At 40.8% G+C, this 24,238-nt stretch overlaps 1 protein-coding gene across 1 annotated transcript; it reads right to left on the bottom strand.

The window, feature by feature from the left end:
• Window positions 1-840: 840 nt before the first annotated feature.
• zcchc11 (zinc finger CCHC-type containing 11) lies at window positions 841-24,191 on the bottom strand. The gene is made up of 31 exons (XM_022752996.1): window positions 24,077-24,191; window positions 23,813-23,995; window positions 19,258-19,820; window positions 19,025-19,176; window positions 17,314-17,430; window positions 17,038-17,215; window positions 16,833-16,921; window positions 16,693-16,744; window positions 16,289-16,358; window positions 15,956-16,082; window positions 14,400-14,519; window positions 12,353-12,544; window positions 12,075-12,249; window positions 11,455-11,996; window positions 10,273-10,423; window positions 9,800-9,886; window positions 9,386-9,489; window positions 9,206-9,263; window positions 9,023-9,126; window positions 8,820-8,909; window positions 7,256-7,369; window positions 7,066-7,143; window positions 6,758-6,935; window positions 6,619-6,666; window positions 5,925-6,007; window positions 5,684-5,799; window positions 4,387-4,541; window positions 4,129-4,226; window positions 2,806-3,367; window positions 1,549-1,722; window positions 841-1,427 (listed from the first exon to the last, which is right to left on the bottom strand). Exons 3-31 carry the CDS (start codon window positions 19,739-19,741, stop codon window positions 1,339-1,341), a joined length of 4,587 nt encoding a protein of 1,528 aa, XP_022608717.1. The 5' UTR covers window positions 19,742-19,820; window positions 23,813-23,995; window positions 24,077-24,191; the 3' UTR covers window positions 841-1,338.
• Window positions 24,192-24,238: the final 47 nt, after the last annotated feature.

Raw genomic sequence — 24,238 nt, forward strand, 5'->3', positions numbered from 1 at the left:
GATTCACTTTTTACAACTTTATACTTTAACCAGATGAAGGATTTTAGTCATCGGACGTCTGGAACTGAAGTTATCATAGAAACAAGCTGAGTGAATGTTAGACAGCTCAGCTCCCAGCAGCTGGAGACGTCATGTGTCGCCAAAGAGTCACTGATTCTTAAAGTGAAACTACTTTATCCTGTGTTTCAACTGTGTTCCGACAAATTTCATTAGTTACATTTCTAATATTGGGGAATAGGTGACTACGATCGCTGCCTTTTAGTTACTGTGCACCTGAATTGCTTTTGATGTTCCTGTAAGGGGAGCGGAGGTGCAGGGGGGTGATATCGCGTCAGTCAGCAAAGGGTGGGGCAACACAGTTTTGGACCTTTGTGACTCTCGCTCTTTGTTAATCAGTTTAATAACTTTGGAAATAGATATTGTTGTGCATTTTATTTTTTTTGTGTGTGTCGAGGTTAACAGCTAAACTCTGTTGGTCCTGTGGATTTCTTTTTAACTGGATTAAGACATGGAGTGTCAGAACATCAAGCTAAGGCTTCATTATCTGGAAAGTTATCAGAGGAACAATCGAGACTAAACTTAGCATCAATCTCAGCTCCCAACTCTTCCCTGGCGCCTCTGTCCTCCGTACAGCGGCGGTGAAACACTGACTTTAAATGTGAACCTGCTTTATTCAGTGTTTTTAACGGTTAGAATCACTGGGTCTGTTTGATTTCCTGAACCACTGACACTGAAGGAATCCAAACCAGGCAATGGTGGTGAATACAACAACTCCCATGATCCCACGCTACTTCACGATGTCACCAAACACCATCTTTTGTTATTGTTGATTGAGAGACCCCTAGTGGCAAAAGTTATATACTGTGCGTTTAAACCCACATGATACAACAAACTTTGTTTGCTTTTTTCTTTATTTTTTTGTAGCTTTTTTTTTTTATATTTAAGATTTTTTCCCTTTTTTCTTGCTATCCCTGCGTTTGGCACTACATACTTAGGGTGACATGTTAGATTGTTTTTAAAACAAACGTCTATTCAAAGCCTTCATCTTGTGGCAAGCAAAGTATGAATACAGCTAATAAAAATAAAGGTTTACATTTTTCCTCCTTACTTTACACATAAAATAAAAACAGTTTTTTGGACCCCCTCAAAAATGGGGGTATTAAAATATTTGACATTTGTATCACAAATCAATGTAATGAGACAAAAAATAAAACATAAAAACTGTACAAAAATGATAAAATTCATTTTAAAAATTCCTGCGATCAAATGATGCAAAGAGTACATAATTCTGCTTTGTTATGTTACTGACCATAGACCTAATTAAAAGTAGATACAAGTTCACTTCTTCTGTTGGATGAAATTTAGGTTGACTTGGTGTCGGACATGAGGGACCAAAGGGAAGTTCGGATTCGGATGCACCACAGAACCTGATGGAAGAGAGAATGAAGACAAAACGTCAAGTCAGTATAAATGTAGACCTGGTGATTTGTCTGTTTTTCTCAGCAGTGATAATAATTAAAAAAAAAAACAAACAGTATCCTGTCTGACCTTGGGCCATGAAGGGTTTGCTGGGCTGGTAGCCTCCATTGCCCTGCTGGATGAAGTTCTGGGGCATCCTGTAGGGCCAGGATGGAGACAGGGTGTACTGGGGTGTTTTATTGTGCTCCCATAACCGAGAACCTTGGCTCACACCTACAAACTGAGCCGGGTGGTGTCCAGACTCTGCAGACACAAGAGCACAACACACTCGGTGACTCACAAACGACAGGGAGTTCAATACAACTTCAATAATAAAACTTCTGTTATATTCCAATTTGTGTAAACCAAATGATCAAGTTTTAATTTGTTTTAAAGAGCAACTTAACGCCTGCGTTCAGCTTAGAGGGCGTCACTCAGATCAGAGAGAAGGCGGTGTTTATCATTGGCTTTGTCTTTGATTTTTTAAATCTTTAATTATTATATAATTTTCTCTGGAAAAGGAAAAGTAACTCTGCAAACAAACATTTTGGAATATGTCTGAATGACAAATTATCTTTCCATGTTCTCAACAACAACCTTGTAAAGAAACTAAAAGCCAAATTAGGTTTTCATTTTAATTTTAAGAGACAAGTGATGGTGACACCCTGTATATTCAGACATTAGACTTATTACTTCATAGGAGTGACCCTGTCTGTCGTTCATCTCGGTTTTATTTTTGAAAGTTGGAACAAGAGCTCATCCCTGTAATTTTAATTCACTGGATGGACTTCACTAAAAAATGCAGAGAAAGATTCATATATACCATTTTATCTTTAAACCATCCTGGGTTTACTTTAGTGAAAGTCCCCGTTTCTATCAACCATCAGACCAGATCATCTAGATGGATCACCTTCAGTGTCCGTACAGTCAGATCTGCATCCTGGGCCTGAACAAATCTACCATCTGGAAACTCTGCCTTCATCATCCCCATTAAAAAATACTTCATGAGGAATATTAATTGTTTGAAATAGTCAGTTTCTCTCTCTCGTGTCTCTCGGGCCTTGTTGTATTGTGTTTTATGTGACTGTTGTAAATTAATGATGTTTCATATTTTTGTTGCTGTTTTTTTTCTTTTATAAGAGATAAAGAATCTCAAGAGACTCGTGAGAAATAAAAAAAAAAATGAAATACGACAGACTGGGACCAGAATCACTTTCCGTAATAAAATTACTGAAAATAAAATGTACTAACTCAGAAAAGTGGAATTAGTGTCAAGTTGCTCTTTAAAGACGCAGCTACATGAAGATCACACACAGATGGTGTCACCACAGTTCACCCAGTGAATACCTGACTTGACCACAGTGCCATTGCCCATGAGTGACCCAGGTTGTGCCATGTGGTTGTGCCAGTGTCCTTCCCGTCCCGGCCCACCGATGCCCAGCTGTCTCCCTGCCGGCTGGGCGAAGATGATGCTGGGGTCGTTCAGGTTCATGGGGCTGGGGTTGCCCCCTGAGCCCGTGGGGCTGCCGTTCCCTGACGGCGAACGCAGGGCGAATTTGAGGCCGGGCGGGGAAGGGGCGGTGGGAGAGGACGTGGTGAGGACCGGTCCATGGATGGGCCAGGAGGTGGAAGGGATGTGGACCGGGTGATGAGGCTGCCCCTGGGACTGGTGTGACTGGTGGGAGGGAAGAAGCCCCAGTGCGGTGAGCGTCCCTGGGTGGTACTGTCCTGGAAGGGACGTAGGAAAGCTAAAGAGAGACAGGGGGACCTGGGGGTGTGTGGGCTGCTTCGGGGGACCACCAGAACTGGTCTTACTGTGGGAGGGCTGAGGGGAACTGGAGGACTGGGAGGAGCTCTGAGGGACAGCTGAGGGCTGGGGGGAGTAGGGCGGAGTCTGCCGACTATCCGACTGTCAAAACAAAGAAAAAAAAAACAAACTTAGAAATCAAATCAATCAAATAGACACTTTTATTTTTATATTCAAATAATTGTTCAACTTCATTTCTATGGGTTCAGGAAGTTAAATTCTATTCACTTCCACTGTTCTTGGATAGAGGCAAAAATCTGTTATGGTATGACGGCGTATTAGGGCCAGACAGAGGGAAAAAAATCTAAATTTTGAGAAAAAAAATTGCAATTTTACAAGAAAAAAGTCAATATTATACGAATAAAGTGATAATTTTAAGTTCTGTGTTGTTTAGAGAGGAAATATCAGATGCTTTAAAATGAGGAATGTGGAGCATCCTGTGAAGTTCTAGTTTAGGTTTCACTAATAAGGAGATACTTCATCTTTTGGCTCATCAGCATCACATCAGCAGCAGCAACAGGACATTGAAAAGATTGTGCAAGAAACAGAGACTATTCTATTGTAAGACAGACAAACAGCAGTTGTCACTGACTGTGCTTTCACCAATTTGACTGGCTGTTTGTAACATTCCTAAAAATGATGTTTTTATGTTTTTTCTCTCTCAAAATGTTTTCATTTTTAATTCCCATAATATTATGATTTTTTTTCTTCTTGTAAAATTACGACTTTATTCTCGAAATTTCTGATTTCTTTTTTTTTCCCCTCAATGTGGCCCTTATACTCTGTGGTACTATGTGTTTACATCAGAACATATTTCTATGATTTTTTTGTAACTTGTGTGAACCATCCCCAGTGTAACTCACACATTCAGAGGGCTGTCTGGTCCTTCCAGGACAGTCTACAGCTGCCTGAGGAATGGGGATGGACTGGGAGCTCACCATTGTTCGTACCATGTGAGGAGCTGCAGAAGAAGAAGATATATAAGCAGTTTTATTTCAACCCTTTATTGCTGAGAATATTAGGTGTGTAATGTTTTTTATCAACAGTTACCTTAGTTTACAAAACCCCTCTAAATGAATGTATATCATTCGAGAACATCATGAAGAAGTATTATGGGATACCTGGTGCTCCGGCGGTCCTCTGTTTGAGGTGGCGGTAGTCAGGACAGTCCCTGCGTACGTGACCCATGTCCCCGCACTGGAAACAACGCCTGTCCTTCGGCTCCCGCTCCTCCTCTTTTACGTCCTCGTCTTTGTCGTTTTCCTTCTTCTTCATCCTGGCAAAGAAAACGTTCAGGGCACAACGAGGAGGGAGGAATAAATCTGACACCTTCAGTATAAACACATAAATGAAAGATGACAGCGGTACAGGTGATGTCAGTGAGCCGTTCTAAATTTAAACCAAAACATTTAGTGACCTACAAAATTATTGTAACAAAAAAAAAAATCCTGATTTCAGGAAAATTCAAATACAGACAATTAATCCTTTGTGAAAGTACCTTTAAATACAAAGGTTTTTTAGGTTGAAACAGTGATTTATAGTCAGTAAAACAGTTACATATTCATGCCATAAAAATGTAACTAAACCTTTATAAACTGGTCGATCTTAATGTTACCTGAGCTTCTCTGTCTGCTGCTGATCTACAACACTTATGCCTCCTAATTGTGAGATGATTTACAAGTTTCTTTCTGTGTCTTTCTCGTACCTTTCTCAGGGTATCACTCATGCTTAAAATAAAAATCCCCCTGAGTTTATTTCAGCGGTGATTCTCCTGTGGAAGATTTGATGAACTTAAACCTAATATGAGAAGTGTTATTTTGATCAAGTCTAAAAGCCTGGTTTTATCTGAGAAGAAGAAATAAAAATCAACTAATGAGATGTCATAAACCACTGATAGATAAGATAGAAGTGATAATCATTAATAAAGTGAAATTGGCTGTTTGATAATGACCCGTTTTTCAGACAGGGGCAATGACTGTGTAAAGACAGAAGACCACCACACCCGATCACACCTGTCAGTCATGACGCCACACCACCTTTGTATAACATCAAATAACTAATTAAAACAAAACATACCAGAAAAATAAGCACCTGAACATCCAGGAGCGACATCAGAACCATCAGAACCCATGTCCCATCCACTAACATGGAGGGGGCGGGGTTATGATGTCACTGTTGTCATGGCAGCCATATGCTCACTTTTACGACAACTACATAAAACTCTTTTGCTCCTTAGTATATTTGATGTAGAAAGCAGCAGTACTGCAAATGGTGATGCTGTATAAACTGTTTAATACACTTAAAAAGAAGTTTATATGAATTTATAACATATTTATAACTTCTCAGAACTTTCTTTTCGTTTTCCTTAAATTCAAACCACAGTGACAGAAATATTTCCATAAATGAAGAGAGGACAACCTGCGTCTCTTTGGACAGTCCTTCATGTAATGGCCAATCTTCCCGCAGATCCTGCAGCACCTGTCGTTGGGCGCCAACTCGCCGTCTGTCAACACCTTTGAGTCAAAGAAGTAGTCCTGCAGCAGAGACAGCAAACGTTTTAGACAAACCACAGTTTCCTCCGGGCAGGGAGGAGCCAGCAGTGAAGTCCTAACATTTATCTATTATTTTGTGTAAGTGTTGGGAGTCATGAACAACGTACCACTTCAGTGCCGGGGGCGGGGTAGAATGGCGTTCCAAACAGCTTCCGACCATTTATAAAAGCCTTCATGATGAAGTTTGTCACTGGAGGAGAAGAGAGAGGCAGCGTGAGGGGCGGGGGCTTTTTCACATTTATGAAATTTAACCCAAAGCAGAAACTATTTAAACAATAACGAGGTTTTCATGAAGGTGAAATTCATTCAAATAGAACAAATAAAGTTAAAGCAGCCGCTGAAAAATAACAGAAAACATTTGCATAAGTATTAACTGTCAATTGCTCTGATTAAAACCTTACAACTTGTGGGTTGTGATAATTCTTAAATCTTAAATATTCATGATAATAACTATAATTCATGCCTTTGGCAGTGGTGGTAAACCATACATGCAATAGGCAATATATAACAGTGCCATCAGCTGTGGTGCTGCGTGGCATCTGTGCAACTGAAAAAAGGAGAACGCTAAAAATGCTAATGCTGCTAAAAAGGTGTAAAAATGCTTTAAGTTTCATTGTTTTACACACAAGTGAGAGCTGTGTCATGGTAACATGAACACCTGCGACATGTGTGCAGGTGAGGAAGAGCAGACCCCAGCATCTGTATCAGCATATCAAATGTTGATGATATGTGCATTTGCCAAAATGATGCTGTGATTTAAAAAAAAATGATGATGAACTGTGTTGGAATAACAGCACTCACTTTTGCGAGAAACTCCAGCCCCGAGATTATGATTCAAATCAAAGGGATCTGTGGAGAAGAACAGATGAAGGTGTTAGAAGAGAAGAAGACCCTGAACACAACGTTAAAGGCAGAGCAATAAGCAGATCCACGTGAGCACCTTCAATAGCGATGCATTTGCTGGTCCACTGTTTCTCAAAGGTGGTGAGGCGTTTCCTCTGGCGGATGCTGATGACGTGCTCTTTGAAGTCAAACTCTTCAGTGTAAAAGCGCAGGAGGCCCAACCACAGCTCTCCGACTGACTCCGTGTTCGGCTGCAGCTCTGAGAGACGCCGACGCTGTTGGGACACAAGGAAACAAAAGTGAAACTCTGAACGAGCAAAAGGTGTGTGACAGGAGCAAAAAAACTACAGTCAGATCATGTCAAACAAAGGAACACCGCCCCCAATCTAAAGGAGACCAACTCACCAGATCCTCAAGGTCATCAAAAAAGAAAGCATTCCAGCCATCGACCATCCGCTGGGGAACAGTCTTCCCATCAAAGATCTAAAAAAAATCAAAAGAGTTATTAGAGTTATTATACAAAGCTAAACACACCTTCATGTAGGAAAAGCTTATTTCTTCTGAATTTAAACGGTGATTAATCAGTGAGTGGTACCTCCTGCAGGACAGGAATGACTGGCGGCTGCCTCTGCTGCAGGAAGTAAAGCACCATCAGGATGTACGCGTAAGATGAGAGGCTTCCTCTGGATGCATCACCAATGTCGCAGCGCTGTGAGCACAGAGGCAAGTTAGTCAGGGTTCAGGTTAGAGATTGTGACACATTTTAATCCTGTCTGGAGTGTGTATGTGGGTAATTTTTCACCATCAACCCAGTAATGGAACCAGCACGATTACAGAAAAAAATAAAGCCATCAGGTGAGCAAAACCATGAAAAAGCTCATCACAAACATTGTTGTAATGTCAGCTACAGGTTAGTAATTGTATTGAATGCTGTTTTTAAGTCTGTATTTGTTTACATTTTGTCAAACTGGCAGTGTTACAATTTCGCCGAATTCGCCATTAACAGTTCCTGTCAGCTCGGAGCGGAGCAGCCGACTCCAGCAGTAACAAGCCGACTGACCACACACACTGCAGGGTGTTTTGCTCAGGATCCAAGGAGGTGCAGTGTTGAGTGTGAAGGTGTTTGGATGATGCTCTTGAGAAAGCGGCAAACTGCCATAACTCACAGCTTCGACCGACAGGCACGTTAGGTTAAAACGCACCGTGGATATTTTACCCCCTCCTCCTCCTGTGATGTTAATCCCCTTCAAATGGGGCTAAAGTGGAGATTTGCATGCCATTAAATCCAAATGCTTTTGACCGTACAAATTATGTCTTACACAACTAAATACAGACTACTGTTAAATTCTAGGTTAAACAGCTGCTTATAGCAAACAAAACAGGCTTGTGTCAAAAAGCACAACACAGAAGCAAACCCTGTGAAGGCAGAAACATGCAGTTGGTTTAAGGTTAGAAAAAGAGCTTTTGAACCTGGAGCAAAGATTGTTTTGTCAAAAAATATATTCTGAAGAAGGTACTAGAGATTATAGACGACGTTGTATGAGACACTAAAATAGAAAAACCTTTTTAATTAAGGTGTAAATTGGAGTTAAAATGTACAGGCGACATTATGTAACATGGAACCTTCTTTTTTCAAAATGACACATTTAAAGCAACGACAATGTTCGGCCAAATGACCCACTGAGGTCCATCAGGGAGCAGGATTAGATCGTTTCCTCTCAATTTAAAATGCATGTGTTTTCATTTGTGAACTTTCACCATATTTTCACATATAAATGAAATTGGTCATTTTAAATTTGATACGTCATGTAGCCTGACGTCCATGTTTATTTTGTTATTTGTTCTGTATTAGCTGGTATGAAAATGTACAAGAATCCGATTTTTTATTTACATCCATGAGTTCTGGCTGTTACAAAAGGTTAAAAGATTGAAATTGTGTAGATCTATTAAATAAATTACTACTCTGAAACAGTGACAATTAGTAAAATCTGGTGTAATCTAATCCCATTATCGGTGTTGTGTTTTCTGATGTCAGAATGTTGCAGTTATTGGACAAACCAACATAAAACCCTTGAATGAGCTAGAACAGAGCTGCAAACTGAAGTGTCCAAAAGCCACAAATGCAAGGTTACTGTATCAGCTGGTCCACGTTCACATACCTTTGCAAAGACCTTCATTGTGTATCCAAGGAACTGCACGCGTGGATCCAGGGCTGCATACGTCGCCAGCATCCTGGTGTTGTGTTGAGCCTACAGAGAGGATCCATCCACATTAACTTATTAACACGAAGCACTTAAAAAATAAAAAGACATTTAATGTAACGGTGAAGGCGCATTCTGCTCTGAGAGGATGTTTCACTCACCAGGGTGTTGTAAAGGCTGATATCTCCCTCCAAACCGCTCTGTCTGTGCTCAAACTTCACTATAGGCACTTTAGCTGTTGTAATAGGCAAGATGTTCCTCAAACCTGTGATGTTGAGATCATAACCAGTCACATTCAGCTCTTGACACATAAATATCACAGTGTGATGATTAGTAAAACTCACCTGTGTGCTTCTTCAACACTTTAGCGAGGCCTTCAATGATCTCTTTGCAGTTCAGCTTCTGCTCAGACACATCAGTGAAAGAATACAGGGGGTCACATCTCTCATCCTGCTACTGAGGAAACGTGAGTTGTGTCACATGGTGTGTGTGTGTGTGTGTGTGTGTGCGTTTCGTCCGTCTACCTCTGCAGTCTCATGACCCTCCAGAGTCATGCAGATGTCGAGGTCACTGTCGCGGAAACCAAAACCGTTTTTGGAGGAACCGAACAAGCAGAGCTGAGCTTTATCTGCGGGTCCAGACACAGGAGGAAATTCTCATTTCACTTCTACTTTACTATACTCTCATGTTGTTAAGCTTCTGTTGATGAAACCCCTGCAGATGTTTCACAATAAAAGCCTTCCAGGGAAGACATTACAGCTTGTTAACTGCAGTAAACAAACACAGCAGCAGCAAGTTAACACTTGAAGGCTTGACATTAAAATATGTGAAGTCATTGTGGATGACATGACATAAAAGGCTTCTCTCTTCATTGTTGCTACATAAATAAATATTGAAGACTGTGTTGTTGTCTGTAATAGTTTATACTTAGATCTCACCGTTGTACTCCTTCCTTATGAACCTCTCCAGGCTGGCGAGGATCTGCTCCCTCTTCTGCTGCTCAATGAGTGTAGGTGACAGTTCATCTACAAACAGCAGAACAGAAGTTCAGTCACACAGAGCTGCGATGATTAATCGATTAGTCAATCTACATGAAATCTATCTAAAACTATTTCAGATGGAGGATTACTCGTTGGAGTCAATGTCAAACATTTAATGATCCTTGGTTCAGAATGTGACACTTTGCTGCTTTGTTGAGCTTGATTGGTCTCAATAACGACTAATCGTTTCGTCTAGAAAATAATCGGCATGCCACCTGCTCCTTGTTTGCATGACAAAAAAATTTGATGAGATCAGATTCACTAATCTAAAGATCATTTATGATGGTGGTGAATATTTGTGTTTTACTACTTTCTTCCAAAAGAAAATATGAAGTGAAAGAAAAGTCAGAACCTCAGTGTCGACTACGTACAGTAGCACAGTTTACAGAGCCCGTCGAGGATGTCTCTGAAGTGATCGTTCATTGGAGGCAAAGGCTTCAGCTCGATCTTCTTAAAGTCCTCGGGACACTCGTCCTTCAGGTGACCATCTCGTTTACAGATGCTGCACACAACAGTTGGAGGCTGGAAGGAAAAAAAAGTCCATATATCAAACGACCAATCAGACATGACAGCTTTTACCAACACACAGTAGCTGTGTCCCAATTCAGGGGCCTTGTCCGTCAGAGGCCGCATTAAAGACTGACTGCATCACAGAGGTGGGACAAGGCTGTCCTGTTTCACAGGCTCCTTCAAATGTGTCCTTTGTTTCCCGGGCAAGAAAGGATCCAATGGCTGGATCCTTCACGGACCGACTTATCCCAAGATTCATTGCGCACCAGTGATGAATCACTTTACAAAAAAGAGAATATGGCAAACTCCACAAATAAAGAGGTTAAAACTCCAGCAACACTTGCAGTAAAACTTTATTAAACCGATGTGTTGCTGGAGTTTTGACTTCTCTGGACTTTTTCATTTCTCAGTGCACCTTGGAAGTAGGTGGCGTTGTGGAAACCACTACTTTGTTTCTACACCCGACTCCACGAATAAAACAGTGGCCCAGGATAAATGGAAAATCCTCTGCAGACCAGACCGCCTCATTTTGGTTCTGTCTTAGTGGTCTACGTAGGCCACGCCTCCGTGAACCGCATCGAACAAAGGATGGCCCTTAAATTGGGACACATCTGATAAGTGCAAGAAAATTGCATAAATAAAGATTAAAAAATGCTCTAACTATTCGACACTAGTTGCAGAACTTGACTGTGGGGCAGTGTCCCCATGTTACGTAGCTTGAAAATAAAATTTCCTCAGGCTCTGTAACAATGACGTGGAATGAAGCCAGTGTATCATGATAATGTGGCACTCAAACTTTGTCATCATGTGTTAATAATCAAATAAAAACCCTTCCTCAATTTACATGTCTCACCCAAGACACATGAACCCATCAGTGCTGACAGGTGAGATGATGCTTCTTCTACACTGCAGCTAAAAAAGTGGAAAAGCTTGTCATCTACATCCTGACTCAGCTACTAATGAAAAAAAAAAAATATATATATATATATATATATACATATATATATACACACTCCAGGGTGAGTGGTGGTTAACTTATTTACCTTCCCACCAGTGAAAATCATCTTATCAAACACATAGTGCAGATCCTCTGATGTGACGGGCTCGTCCTTCTCTGAAACACTGCTTTCCTCCTCGTCCTCCTCCTCCCCCTCCTTGTCACTGTCCAGCAGGCCATTGGGGGAGACGGAGGGTTTGTTATCCTGACTGAGAACCATGTCGATGAGGCCGGCGTCTAAAGTCCTCTCATCGTTCTTTCTGGACGGATCTGAACCATCTTCGTCATCGCTGTCAGGCTCCTCGTCCTCCTTCAGCCCCTGGTGATGCCCGCTCTGAGCACTCAGACTTTTTTCACCTTTCCTGTCGTCGTCTTCTTCCTTGTTCACAAATGCAGCCTCCATCTTCTCGGCCCCTTCCAGTTTAGCACTCTGCCTGCCTGCCCTCTTGCCTCTCTGGCGGCCACCGCTGCCCCTCCTCTGGGGGCACGCAAAATATTTGTAAGCTGTGCGGAAGCGCTCCTGGATGTACTCAAACACCATTTGGCTGTTCAAGCTTCGTGCAACATTCCTCTTCAAGGCAAAAGGATCTAAAGACAAAGAGAGAGAGAATTACTGGTATTTCTCCAGGGCTGTGAGATGAGATTTCCAACAGAGAGGCTTCTTACCTTCGATAGCGAGCCTGCGACGGGGCCAGTTCTTCACTTCCCTGGAGAGGAGTACCTTTAAGCGAATGCTGATGATATATTCTTCAAGAGCAAACTCCAGTGTGTAGAAACGTAAGAGCTCCAACCACAGCTGGCCCAGCGTCACACCTTTACCCAGGTCCAAGGTTAAGCGGGTCTTTAAGGGAAAGTAAAAGGGACATCAAAGCATGACGTGAAATCTTAATCAAACCCAATCTACACTGTCCTCTACACTGATATGATGCTGTGGAGTGACTCACCAAGCCCTCTGAATAATGACCATCATCAGGTTTATTCTGCTCAGGTCTGGATCTGCCTTCTCTGGCCTCGTTCCGGTTCTCCCCTCGTCCCTCCGTGGAGCTCGGAGGTCTGTGCTCCCAGCGGACGAACATGTCCAATGAAATTCCAGTCAGATGATACTCGTCCACACGTTTCACGTCGAAGCCTTCGATCTGAAAGAGGAAAAGGAAGTCAAAGCTAACAGGGAGGAAAAGAATATTTGCCTGAGTAAGTAATCATCAAACAAATTTTGATTGTGTATTTTGGCTGCAGAAAACTCCACTTCCACATGAATTTCCACACTTACTTACTACTTTCACAGAAGTGCAAAGGATCAACAACAACCAAAGCACAAACACAACTACAAATTTATGTGCTTGTTTTCACCTAAACAAATATGCACATAAACAAGCAGATAAATGATAGAGCCTCCGTCTGACAGCAGCACATCTGCTGTGTGTTCAGAGAGTATTTACACCCCTTCACCCTTTTCGCATTTTGTTATGTTGCAGCATTATGCCAAAATCGTTTACGCTCAATGGCGCAACATGACAAAACAAAAACAGAATTTTGGAAATTTTGCAAATTTATTAAAAAGGAAAAAGTGAAATAAGAGCTGCAAAAAACTACTTGTGACTACTTGTTGACTACTTGTATCCAAATAAATACAGGTAAAGCTTTAACAATAGGACAGGTCATGTCCGTCTGTTAAATAGATCTAGAAAGGAGGACTTCTAATTGAAGCTGTATCCTCATTCAGAGTATGAACAGAAACCCTTTGCTGCAGATGTGCTGCAGATGTGCTGCAGTGTCACACTGCCAGCACTAAGTGTGCGTCATTAAAAGTGGCATCAGACATCTGGTTTAACTGTCACAACAAGCAGCTATATCACTTAACAGGTACCGTAATGAAAATCAGACTCGCTGATACATTCATGGCTCCAGGGACTGTTTGGTTTTTAACAGTACGAACACGGTATCAGGTATCCTTTGTCATTTTAATAATTACATAATTCTTCAACCTGCATTTCACATTTATAATGATCATCTCTGTGAGCAGCTCGCGGCACAAACAGCCTGACACGTCACTGTGAAAAAATGTTCCCACCTACATTTAGGGGTGGGGCACAAGGCACAAGGAAGTAAAGAGTAAATGAGCTTCTGGCCCCAGGTTTTATGTGTGAAAAACATGTTAAACAAAATATTAATCACAGATGAGGATTTACACAGAGTTTAAAACATGGAGAGAGAGGAGCTGTGCACTAAAACACCTTCTAAAAGTGATGCCAGGAATGATCAATGCAACCTTAGTTAAATGGGTCATTTCATATCTTTATATCACTATGAATATGAATTTTACATCTTAAAGAAAATTAATGATTTGTAGCAGCATCAAATCAGTTCCCTCATTAACATGCAAACGTATGGAAAATAGTGCTGAAATTTTTTTTTAATTTGCCTGCTCACAATGAGACAGACGAACGTTTATTCTGCTCATTACACTGTCTACATTACACCAGGCTGCAACACTGACACTATTAATTGTATTTTCTGAAACATGTATTGAATTTTAATTTTGTAACTTTTTTTTTTCTTTTTTTTTTTTTAAATAGTCTAGATAATACACCACAGATACTTAGGACCAGGCAGGATGGCACAAAAAAAAAATTATAAAATGAGAATTTTCATGCATTTTATCAACATGATCATTTCTCATTCAGAAGGAAATGTAATTAAGTATAAATAATTTAACGCAAACTGCCAGAAACAAGATTAGATAAATGAGCAAATCTTTAGTTGTAGGAGAGACATGATAACGATTGTCATTATCATAAAATGAGTTAGTTAAAAACAAGTCTCTGTTCTTCATGTGAGCAGAAAAGGACTGACAGGGGAAGCCAACCATGAACCAGAGCACCCCTGGTTTGTTTCATCCCCCATCTCTCTCTCTCTCTCTCTCTCTCTTTCGCTACTGTGCCTGCCCCTGTGAAAAAGACTAAGACCTCAAGAATGTAACACTTCACCCACCCAGCGGCCCAGGTAGACGGGGAGGATGGGTTCCTTCCTCTGCTGCAGGAAGAAGATAACCATAAGGGCGAAGGAGTACGAGGGGATGCCACCTTCAGCCTGACAGTCAATGTGACACAGCTGCGAAGACAAACACACAAGGGAAAACATCATCATCACTCATTATAGTCTAAACACTGAGTCTATTATATAGAACTAAATATACTGCTCAAAAAATTAAGGGAACACTTAATCATCACAGTACAACACCAAGTCACTTAAACTTCAAGGATATCAATCTAACCATTTAGGAAGCACAAGTGACTGAATCAATTTCACCCGCTTTGGTGCAAATGAAAGTGACAACAGCTGCAATGGAGAGGCAAAAGCAAGAAAAACCCCAAAATTCCCAAAAGGGGAATGGTTTTGCATGTGGTGGCCACATACAGTTGCTCTCTCCTCATCCTTCCTGACTGATTCTTCCCTAGAGAGACGGGCCGTTACACAAGGAGAGCTGGACAGGGCCGTAGAAGGGCATCAACCCAGCAGCAGGACCGGTACCAGGAACAGGAGGAGCACTGCCAGAGCCCTACAACATGATCTCCAGCAGGCTACTGGTGTGCATGTTTCTGACCAAACTGTCAAGACAGAATCCATGAGGGTGGCATGATAGCCAGACGTCCTCTAGTGGGACCTGTGCTCACAGCCCAGAACCCTGCAGCTCGATTGGCATTCACCAGAGAGCACCAGAATTTGCAGGTCCGCCATTGGTGGCCCATTGTCTTCAAAGATAAGAGCAGGTTCACACTGAGCACATCAGACAGGCGTGAAAGAGTCTGGAGACGCTGGGGAGGCATATCCTTGGAGGGTCGCACAGACCTCCATGTCATAGCCAACGGTGCTCTGACTGCTGTAAGGTACTGGGATGAAATCCTCAGAGCGATTGTCAGAGCTTACGCTGGTGCAGTGGCCCTGGGTTCCTCCTGGTGCAGGACAATGTCCGGCCTCATGTGGCCAGAGTGTGTAGACAGTTCCTGGATGACAATAGCATTGATGCCATTGACTGGCCCTCACATTCATCTGACCTAAATCCATTTTTTTCAGGATTTTCAACTTGAATAATTTGTTCATCGAGATCTGATGTGTGATTTAAGTGTTCCTTAATTTTTTTTGAGCAGTGTATTTGATTCTGTTTTTGGCATTTGGACATAAAAGTGACATGATGTGTTTGTGCAGAAAGAGGTTCTTCATTTAAAAAGAAAATTAAAAAGAATATGCAAGCAGCTTTAAAATCCAATGTGTCCAGGATCATTGTGATTTTTAGACTGAGGATCTGGTACATCACGTGTCATTTAAAAACATACTCATTAGTAAAACACACAAAAAAACAGGGTTTATAAGTTAGCACACCATTTCTGAAAATTTCAAGCTGCTGATGCCTATTTTTGTTCTAAAAATCAGTGTCAGTATTTGTGGGAACATGAATGGAAATAAAAATAAGCAAACACACTAAAACTCAGTTGAAGCTCTTTATCGTTTCTTCTTTCAGATGAGGCGTGAGTCAGTCACAGCCTTACCCTTGCCCAGTAGCGGAAAGCCAGCACCAGGGGAACCAGTCGGGGCTCCAGTTTAGCCAGGGCCGCCAGGTGATTGGTGGTCAGACAAGCAACGTCATTACCTGCGCTCACTTTACACATCAAGCCGCTGTGCAGACACCGAGGAGAAGAAAGACAGCAATGACATGTTGAATAAAAATCTAAACAGAACCTGAGTGTAAAAATACTACAAACTCTAAACTATTACTGAAATTAAACTCACTTTCTTGGCATCCATGACAAATAATTTAAACATCAATTAGTGTAAACTGACAAAAATATACATACACGGAAATGAAAGTAGGAGACACTCACCTGCTAGCATCCCGACAGAACACAGCTGGAACTTTGGCATGAAAATCTGACTCAACCTCAAAAAATTCAGCTGAAGAAGAGAGACAGAAAAGTAAAATTGCAAACAATCAATTGCAGGATTTTTACATGGAGGTGGAGCTACACAAAGTAGCAATAACTATCCAAACCACTTGGTCCTTAAAGACAAACCTTTTATCTAAATTCAAGACCAAAGCGATAAGATTTTGTAATGTGTCTTGCAAGTGTTCTGCTAAGTCTAATTTCTAAATGCTATCACACATATGAACAAAACAAGGCAAAGCCAATAAATCCAGACCAACCAGAACAGCAGGTTTATGCAGCTTAATAACAATGAATGATGTCTCAACTCCAAGAAAATTTTGAATGCACTGAGCAAAACTTACGGCTGTTCTTGAGGATTTCCAGCACTTGAATCAAGACCTCAGGTTGTGTCATCTGAACAGACAAAAAGATATCGACTATAGTATTGTATGTATGAGAGAAAATACATTATGATCTTGTGAAACAGCAGAAGCAGACTTACTGAGGAAGGGTAGGTGACATCGATGTTGATATCACTTGTCTTGAAGGCAAATCGGGTGAGACATGAACCATAGAGACGGAGAGAACAAGCTGGAAAAACCAAAGAAGATACTGGGAATTATTTATATGCAGTATTTTTGACACTTGTGATAAACTTGTGACTACCCGCTGAAGGAAATATAGCCCAGGCTGAATGACATCACAACCTGAGAGGTGCCTCTTTATGATCTCTTCCATCCTGACGACCACGGCCTTCCGAACTTCAAAGTCTTCCTCTGAGATCCCTTGCTGCCTGGCTGTTTCTCGGACGGCTGCGTCCACGGCCCTCAGCTGGGCAGCGGAGGGGGGTGGGAGGGCGCGCAGCTCATTCTCCTCCTGTTTTTCCTGACACACCAGAAACAGAATATGTAAAATCCTAAATTACAAACCTTTACTTTATGCCGAAAAAGCATTAACAAAGTACAAAGTTAAAATTCCCGTACCATTATGTTCTTCTTGTGTCTCTTTTCCTTGATGTGTTTGTGTGCTCCTTGGATGTTCTCAATGTGCACAGAACAGAGCTTGCATAAGTATTGATAGTTTGGGTACTCGGGGGACTGCTGTGAAAACAAAGAGGGAGGCAAAACCAATCAGTTTATGATCAGTGTATGCATGTTCTCTCAGTTTTTTTTATTTTTTTTTTAGATTTTTTCCTTCACCTGATCATAATCACAACCATTAACTCCACCTGCTCATGCTAGGAGGAGATACAAATAAACAAAACCCTGCTACACAGACTGTTCATTAGTAGACAGAACTTTTTAAATATCTTTTGTCCTTGTAGCTGCTAAATAATCTCATAAAACCATCAAGTCGTCTGCCTGCTTCCTTAGAATTTACACTGAATAAGTGTTTGAGCAAATGTTTAGATCAGAATCTAGGCTTATTGACCATTTCGATTTTCTGTAGGAAAATGAATTGTTTAGATTAATCAACTAATCGATAAAAGAGTCAATAGATCAGTGGTTCCCAACCTTTTCCAACTCATGGCCTACTTAAAAAGCTCGGTTTACATCTGACCCCATAACAATATGGAGGCCAAATAATGTCAGCAGTTTTTATTTTAATGATAATGATTGAACATTCTGGATAGGAAACAAGTTTACAAAGTTTTTCGACATGTTTTTAAAGAGAATTTATTTTTCAATAGATTCAAAAACATTATTTGTATTAATATTTTTTACTACATTTTTTATAATTACATCTTTTCACCAAAATTGTACTGTTTTGCAAATGATTTGGTTGGCCTACTTGCAATACATTCGCGGCCCACAGGTTAGGAACCGTTGCAATATATTAATCGATAGAAAAATAGTTGTTGGTGGTAGCCCTGAGGCTATTATTATCATATAGCAGGAATGCCCCAATCATGTTTTTTTGCCACCGATACCGATACTGATACCCATCATCTATGAGTGACATCGCCCGATCCATGGCTGACGCTGATCATTTTTGAGTTAAAATTAATGGTCGTTGCATGATCATAATTCATTAGGCTGTTTTGGTGTCCTGCATGTTCTGTGTTGCAGTTGAAAGTAGTTTTTTTCCTTCACTGGCTCAGTCGGTCTGACTACCTGACAACCGCTCCGTCCCCTTCAATATCATATCGTCATATCACACTAATAAGATGTGAGTAGCATACAAAGCCTCTAACGGCGCGAACAGAACAATTTGACACGCAACAGACAAGACAGAGAATATCCACAGATTAATATCTGTAAATCTGTTATTGTCATCCCATGCTGCTGCTCCTCTCGGGCCGTGTGCATGCAGGCAGGTGTGTGAGTGAGTTACTATGGTTACCACAACACTCTGTGTCTCCATTGCTCTGAAACTTTTTCATGATTCAGTCACAGGTTTTTAGGTTAGTATGCTTTTACGAAAATCATGATTGTTATTGTACCTCATTATTGAAATCTAGTGATATAATTTTATATTTGAAAATGAAAATCGGACCATCATGATCGGCCGATCAATCGGGGCATCCCTATCATATAAGCTATTTCTTTAGTAATTACAGGCCTATGGAACTTGTCATTCTCTCTAATCAGGCAAATTAAAGACACCTACAGTCATCTGAGACACTCAACTGCAAACAACCAACCCCTCCCATACATTTACTATATATCTGGCATGACTTGATCGTTTCCTCACTTTCAGCAGTCGGTGGATGTAGTCTCTGTAGAGGCGCTCCTCTGCCTGTCGGAGGCCCAGCTGTTGGTCTGTCAAGGGTCCATCCTCCACATTGGGCCTCCCCTCTGTGCCCTCTTCAACAGACTGATGCATCAGTGCAGCAGCTTTCAACCCTACAAACAACAAAGAAAAGGCAGTGGAGCAGAGATACATTTGCTGATGAAGGCAGAATCATCTACGGACAGTAAACCCACCATAGGATTTTTCCTTTGCTGGAGTTACGGTGGAAGTCTTGGCCAGCTCTGCGAGGCCCTTTTCAGGTGTACCAGGCACTACAGGAGAGTTGGTCTCTCTGTTTGCTGAGGGGCTGCTGTCTGCAGAAACAGATGACCTGAAGTCAGGAGCCCGTGTCGCCAGCTGCTGTTGTGAACTTGCCACTTTGCCTTTGCCTCTCTCCCCAGAACTTGTTCTTCCAGTCAGTCTTGTAAGCCTGGAAGGCCGTCCTCTCCTCTTGTCCTGTGGGGTGTCTGCGGAAGTCTTGCCTTGCCCACGGCTCCCCTGGTAGCCTAAACTGTGCTCATCCTTAGCAGTGGTGAGGTTTTCTCTGCTGCGGGCCGCAGACTTTGTGCCTTCTCTCTGCACTGGAGCCTCTTTATTTGATTTCTCACTGGACAAAGCTTTGGCTCCTCTGGGCTGAGACTGTTTGACTGGTTTTACTGGACTTATGGACTCATCCATCCCTCCTGTCCTGCTGCTGTTGTCCCTGGTGGAGTCAACACCACGCTGAGGATCACCGGGGAGGCAGGCCACCTAAAATCTAGGTTAAAAAAAAACATATACACGTAAACTTACTGTGCGTGTAACTTACTATAGAATTATGTAAATGAATTAAGAGTGAATTTCCAAGGAAAGAGGAATCTTAATTCTCAACAGTTGAAGAAGAGGGAGAAGGGAGAAAAAAGTCAAGACGAAGGCCTTACACTACAACTACTCAGCTTCAGTGGTGGAAGTTGTGATTGCTGTTTTACTATTAATTTTACACAGAACTGCTGCAATTTTTTCAATGCATTGTTTGACTAGTTTACTACCAGAATATGATATTTTCCACACACACTAATGACTTACAAAAAACATTGTTTTCACTTATAAAGGTGTGCTAAAAACAAGACAAGGGCGACATGGAAGTTCAAATGCAAGTTTTTCAACAGATACTAAAATGTCTTGATTGATGTTGACTGATGGCTATCGTTATCTCTCACCTCGACTGCTGCAACGCTCTTCTGGCGGCTCTCCCTTCACACACATGAAACCCTCAAGTCTGGTCTTTGATCAGCCTAAAAAGTCACGTCACTCTGCTACTCAATGACCACTGACTACCCACGGCCGTCCTAATCAAATTCAAGTCACTAATGCTGCCTTCAGAGTAACTTGTGGGTCTGCTCCATCAACTTGAACTCAATCATTCAGCCTTATGCTCCTTCTCAGCCAGTGTTCCTCCAAGGAATGACATCTGTCATCACCATCCCTCCACACAAGACAATCTGAGTCCAGACTGTTCTCGTCTGCGGTTCCCTGATGGTGGAACAAGCTGCCAAGCGCCATCAGAGTAGGAGCGTCCCTCTCTATCTTCAAGAATCTGCTGAAGACTCATCTCTTCAGAGAGCACCTCCTCTCCTAACACCCTGACATGTCTAACTAGCACTTACTTCGCACTTTGTCTTATTGAACAGATTTACTGCTTAGTACTTTAGAGCCCGGTCAGCCGATTTTATTGGCTGATATTGGCCTATGACAGATATATAGGTATCGGCGCATATATTCTCCGTTATGCACTGATATGAATACTTTTATTAAGAAGCAATAATGCAGCTTAAATGCTCGGGTCAAGTTATATAGGCAGCAATTTATGTATATTTGATCCTTTGTTTTCATTCAAGTTAAAAAAAAAATAAAATAAATATATATATATATAAAATATGTATACATATTTGTTCTTATGTTTTTTTATTTCATTTTATACTTATTTTATTTAATGCCCCAATTAAAACTTAAACTGTAAAATATCCTGCTTTTATTACATATCTTCTTTACAAGTGTTCCAATATTGGAATTTTTGTACTCCCCAATATTGGTATTGGCCCCAAAAATCCAATATCGGTCAGGCTCTAGTACTTATACCAAGATCTCCTACTGAGTGATGTCCCTCATTTGTAAGGTGCTGTTAGGGCTGCACGATTAATTGAAATATAATCGAAATTGCAATATGGTCAAATGCAATATCTAAATCAGAGGACGTGCAAAAAGATAAATAAATAAATCGCAGGACCCTCAATTTTTTGATAAAGGTAAAACGTGTCACATCATTTTTGTGTATTGTTAGCACCATAAGCGCGGTGGTGCTACAGAGACGCCCCAGTCTACAAATCATATTCTCCAGACTTACAGGAACATGTTTGTTTGGTACAAGCCCGAACAAAAATCACATCATCAAAGCATCTGTAAAATGGGAAAATGTAAACGTAAATAATGTTTATGAGCTCACACCTACAAAAAACAAGTGTCACTGTACTAAGTTGTTGGTATAGTGAGCCGCACAGTCTGGATTTAAGGACTCATGGAACTCAGGAACATATCTATGAGTCAAATGAAGCGGAGGGAAAGTCTATTAATACTTTTATCCTGCACCTAACAGGAAGCCATTGCAGGGACTTTGAACAAGAGTGATAGGAGACCTTTTCTTTGCTCTAGTTAAAACTCTGTTTGAACTGTATACTTTTAAAAGGCAGACCTGTGAACAGCATTGAGTCTTTTTAGTATATTTTATGACACTTCTTGCTTGTTAAACAGATTAGATCTGAAACAGTTCATCAAATTAGCAAATGACAGAAAACAAAGGAGAGAGCTGTTCTTCACTTGTATATTTCCTGTAAACTGAATATCATTGGGTTCTGAAACCAGAGGACATCACCTTCTCAGAGTATGAAATAGGTTTTTGTTTTTTATATAATTTTTTTACATTTCAAAAGATAATAATTAACTGATAGATCATAATAATAATAAGCAACAGATTAACTGTTATTGGAAATAATAGTCACAACCCAAATACAGTGCTTGTCACAAATTCCCAAGGTTTAAACCACTGTGTATGACTGAAAAGAGGAGTTTCTATTCATCTAGTGAAGATATTAAAACAACAGTGGCATTAATTGATTCCTTAAACACAAGCTGTGGAATAAGCACTTATCCCTTTACTTGAGTAAAAGGATCAGGACACCAATGTAAAAATACTCCATTCCAAGTAAAAGTCCTGCAATTAAAATCCTATTTAAGGAAAAGTACAGCGGTCTACCCAGTCAAATATAATTGATATATCAAAAGTAAAAGTACTGTGTGTGCAGACAGATGGCCCCTGTTGGTGATGTATCATTATTATTATAATAATTTATTTTCATATATGACATTGTTAGATTGTTAATGCTGATGCATCAATGGGTAGGCAGCATTTCACCGTTGTAGCTGCTCAGAGTGGAGCTAATTTTAACTTCTTTATTTAGAGTTAGCTAGTTTATTCTAGTGGTTCCCAACCTAGGGGTCGGGCCCCTCCACAGGATCACCTGACAAATCTGAGTGGCCCTGAGATGTTTAGTGGGAGAGCAGAGAAAAAAAAAACAATGTTCTGCTACACACATTTGTAATCATTTTTTAATCTTTTTCTTTTTTTCCATTCTTTTATGTTGAAAAATATGTATAACTTGAACATATATTCATTTTATGAAATTATGTTTATATTGCATTCCTTAATGGTCCTTTCTATCCAAGCTTTCTGTAAGACTCAATTTCAAGAAATTAATCTGAATTAAAATAGATAATACAGAGGCAACTGCACACAGCATCCAAAATAAATAAATAAATAATAATAATAATAATAATAAATAAAATACAGAACAGAGAAAAAACAAAACAATCCAAATAACTAAAACCAAAAAGTTGGCGTGTACCTGAATGATACTCAAATCCTTTAATAAAAAGGGGGGTATAAAAAAGAAGACATGAAAAAAATTACATTATAAACATGATGGACATACAGGTGGGATGTACATTATCCATATTTCCCATGTCTTCATAAATTTTAACTGTTGTAAGCTAATATCAAAAGTAATTCTTTCCACCCTAAAGATTTCGCAAATAATGTTGATCTAATCGTCCATGGTAGGTGTTTCTGGTATTAACTGCTTTCTTGAACAGTTATTTAAATGAAGTTTAAAGGAGAAACCAGTCTAATCTGACGGGGGCGCAAGACAAAAATGATTGGGAACCACTGATTTAGACCTTAACAATGCTTTGAACTTTACACGATTATTATATTAAGTCTTAATCTCTGTCACATAAACGTAGCGGAGTAAAAACTCTCAATAGGTCCCTCCGAAATGTGGTGGAGTAGAAGTAGAAAGTAGCATAAAACAGAAAAACTAAAGTAAAGCAAATGTATCTCAATAAAGTACTGGAGTAAATGTACTTAGTTACTTTCCACTACTGCCAAACATAAACACATCTCGTATGAACGGAGGCGGGTGATGCCTGATGTTGCGTCAGAGTTAGGGCTTGATTTAGGGTTTGATGTTGGATTATGGTTTAGCGTGGCAGACATGACTGGGGTAAGAGCTGATAATGTGTGGTTCAGGTGAAAGGAAACAGAAACTGAACGGGGGGGGGTGCAGACTTCGACACAACACTGGGACTTAACGTTAGCTCAACTTCCTAAACAGAAACGAAAGCACACAGATATTATCGACTTAGAGAAATGCTCACCATTAAAACCAAAAGGCGTTTCCTGTGTTGCAAGAAGGATTCACGCTGACTTCCAGGGGACTCTCTGCTCTCTGCTCAGCCGACTTTGCCGTTAGCCGTCTCCGTGAGCTAACTGTCGTTAGCTGCTGTGCCCGGTCGTCCGGCTGAGCTAGCTAACGGGAAATAAATAATACTGGCACCCAGCTGCCACACAGCAGCAAGTCATTAAAAGCAGGAAAAAACGACTTCGACCATTTCAACACACAAGAGCGCGTCTTAACTTACTTTCGAGCTCTAAAGTCGATTTCAAATTATTGTTTAGCTGTCTCCATGGTTCTGTTCTACATAATGTTTTTCAGATCCCACGGCCCTGGTCAAAACAGCAACCATTGACGCCATGTTAATACATTACCCCGCTGCATTGTGGGAGTGCCAGTGATGATGAAG

Source organism: Seriola dumerili, unplaced genomic scaffold, assembly GCF_002260705.1.
Source record: "Seriola dumerili isolate Sdu_G_001 unplaced genomic scaffold, Sdu_1.0 BDQW01000189.1, whole genome shotgun sequence".
Lineage (NCBI taxonomy): Eukaryota > Metazoa > Chordata > Actinopteri > Carangiformes > Carangidae > Seriola > Seriola dumerili.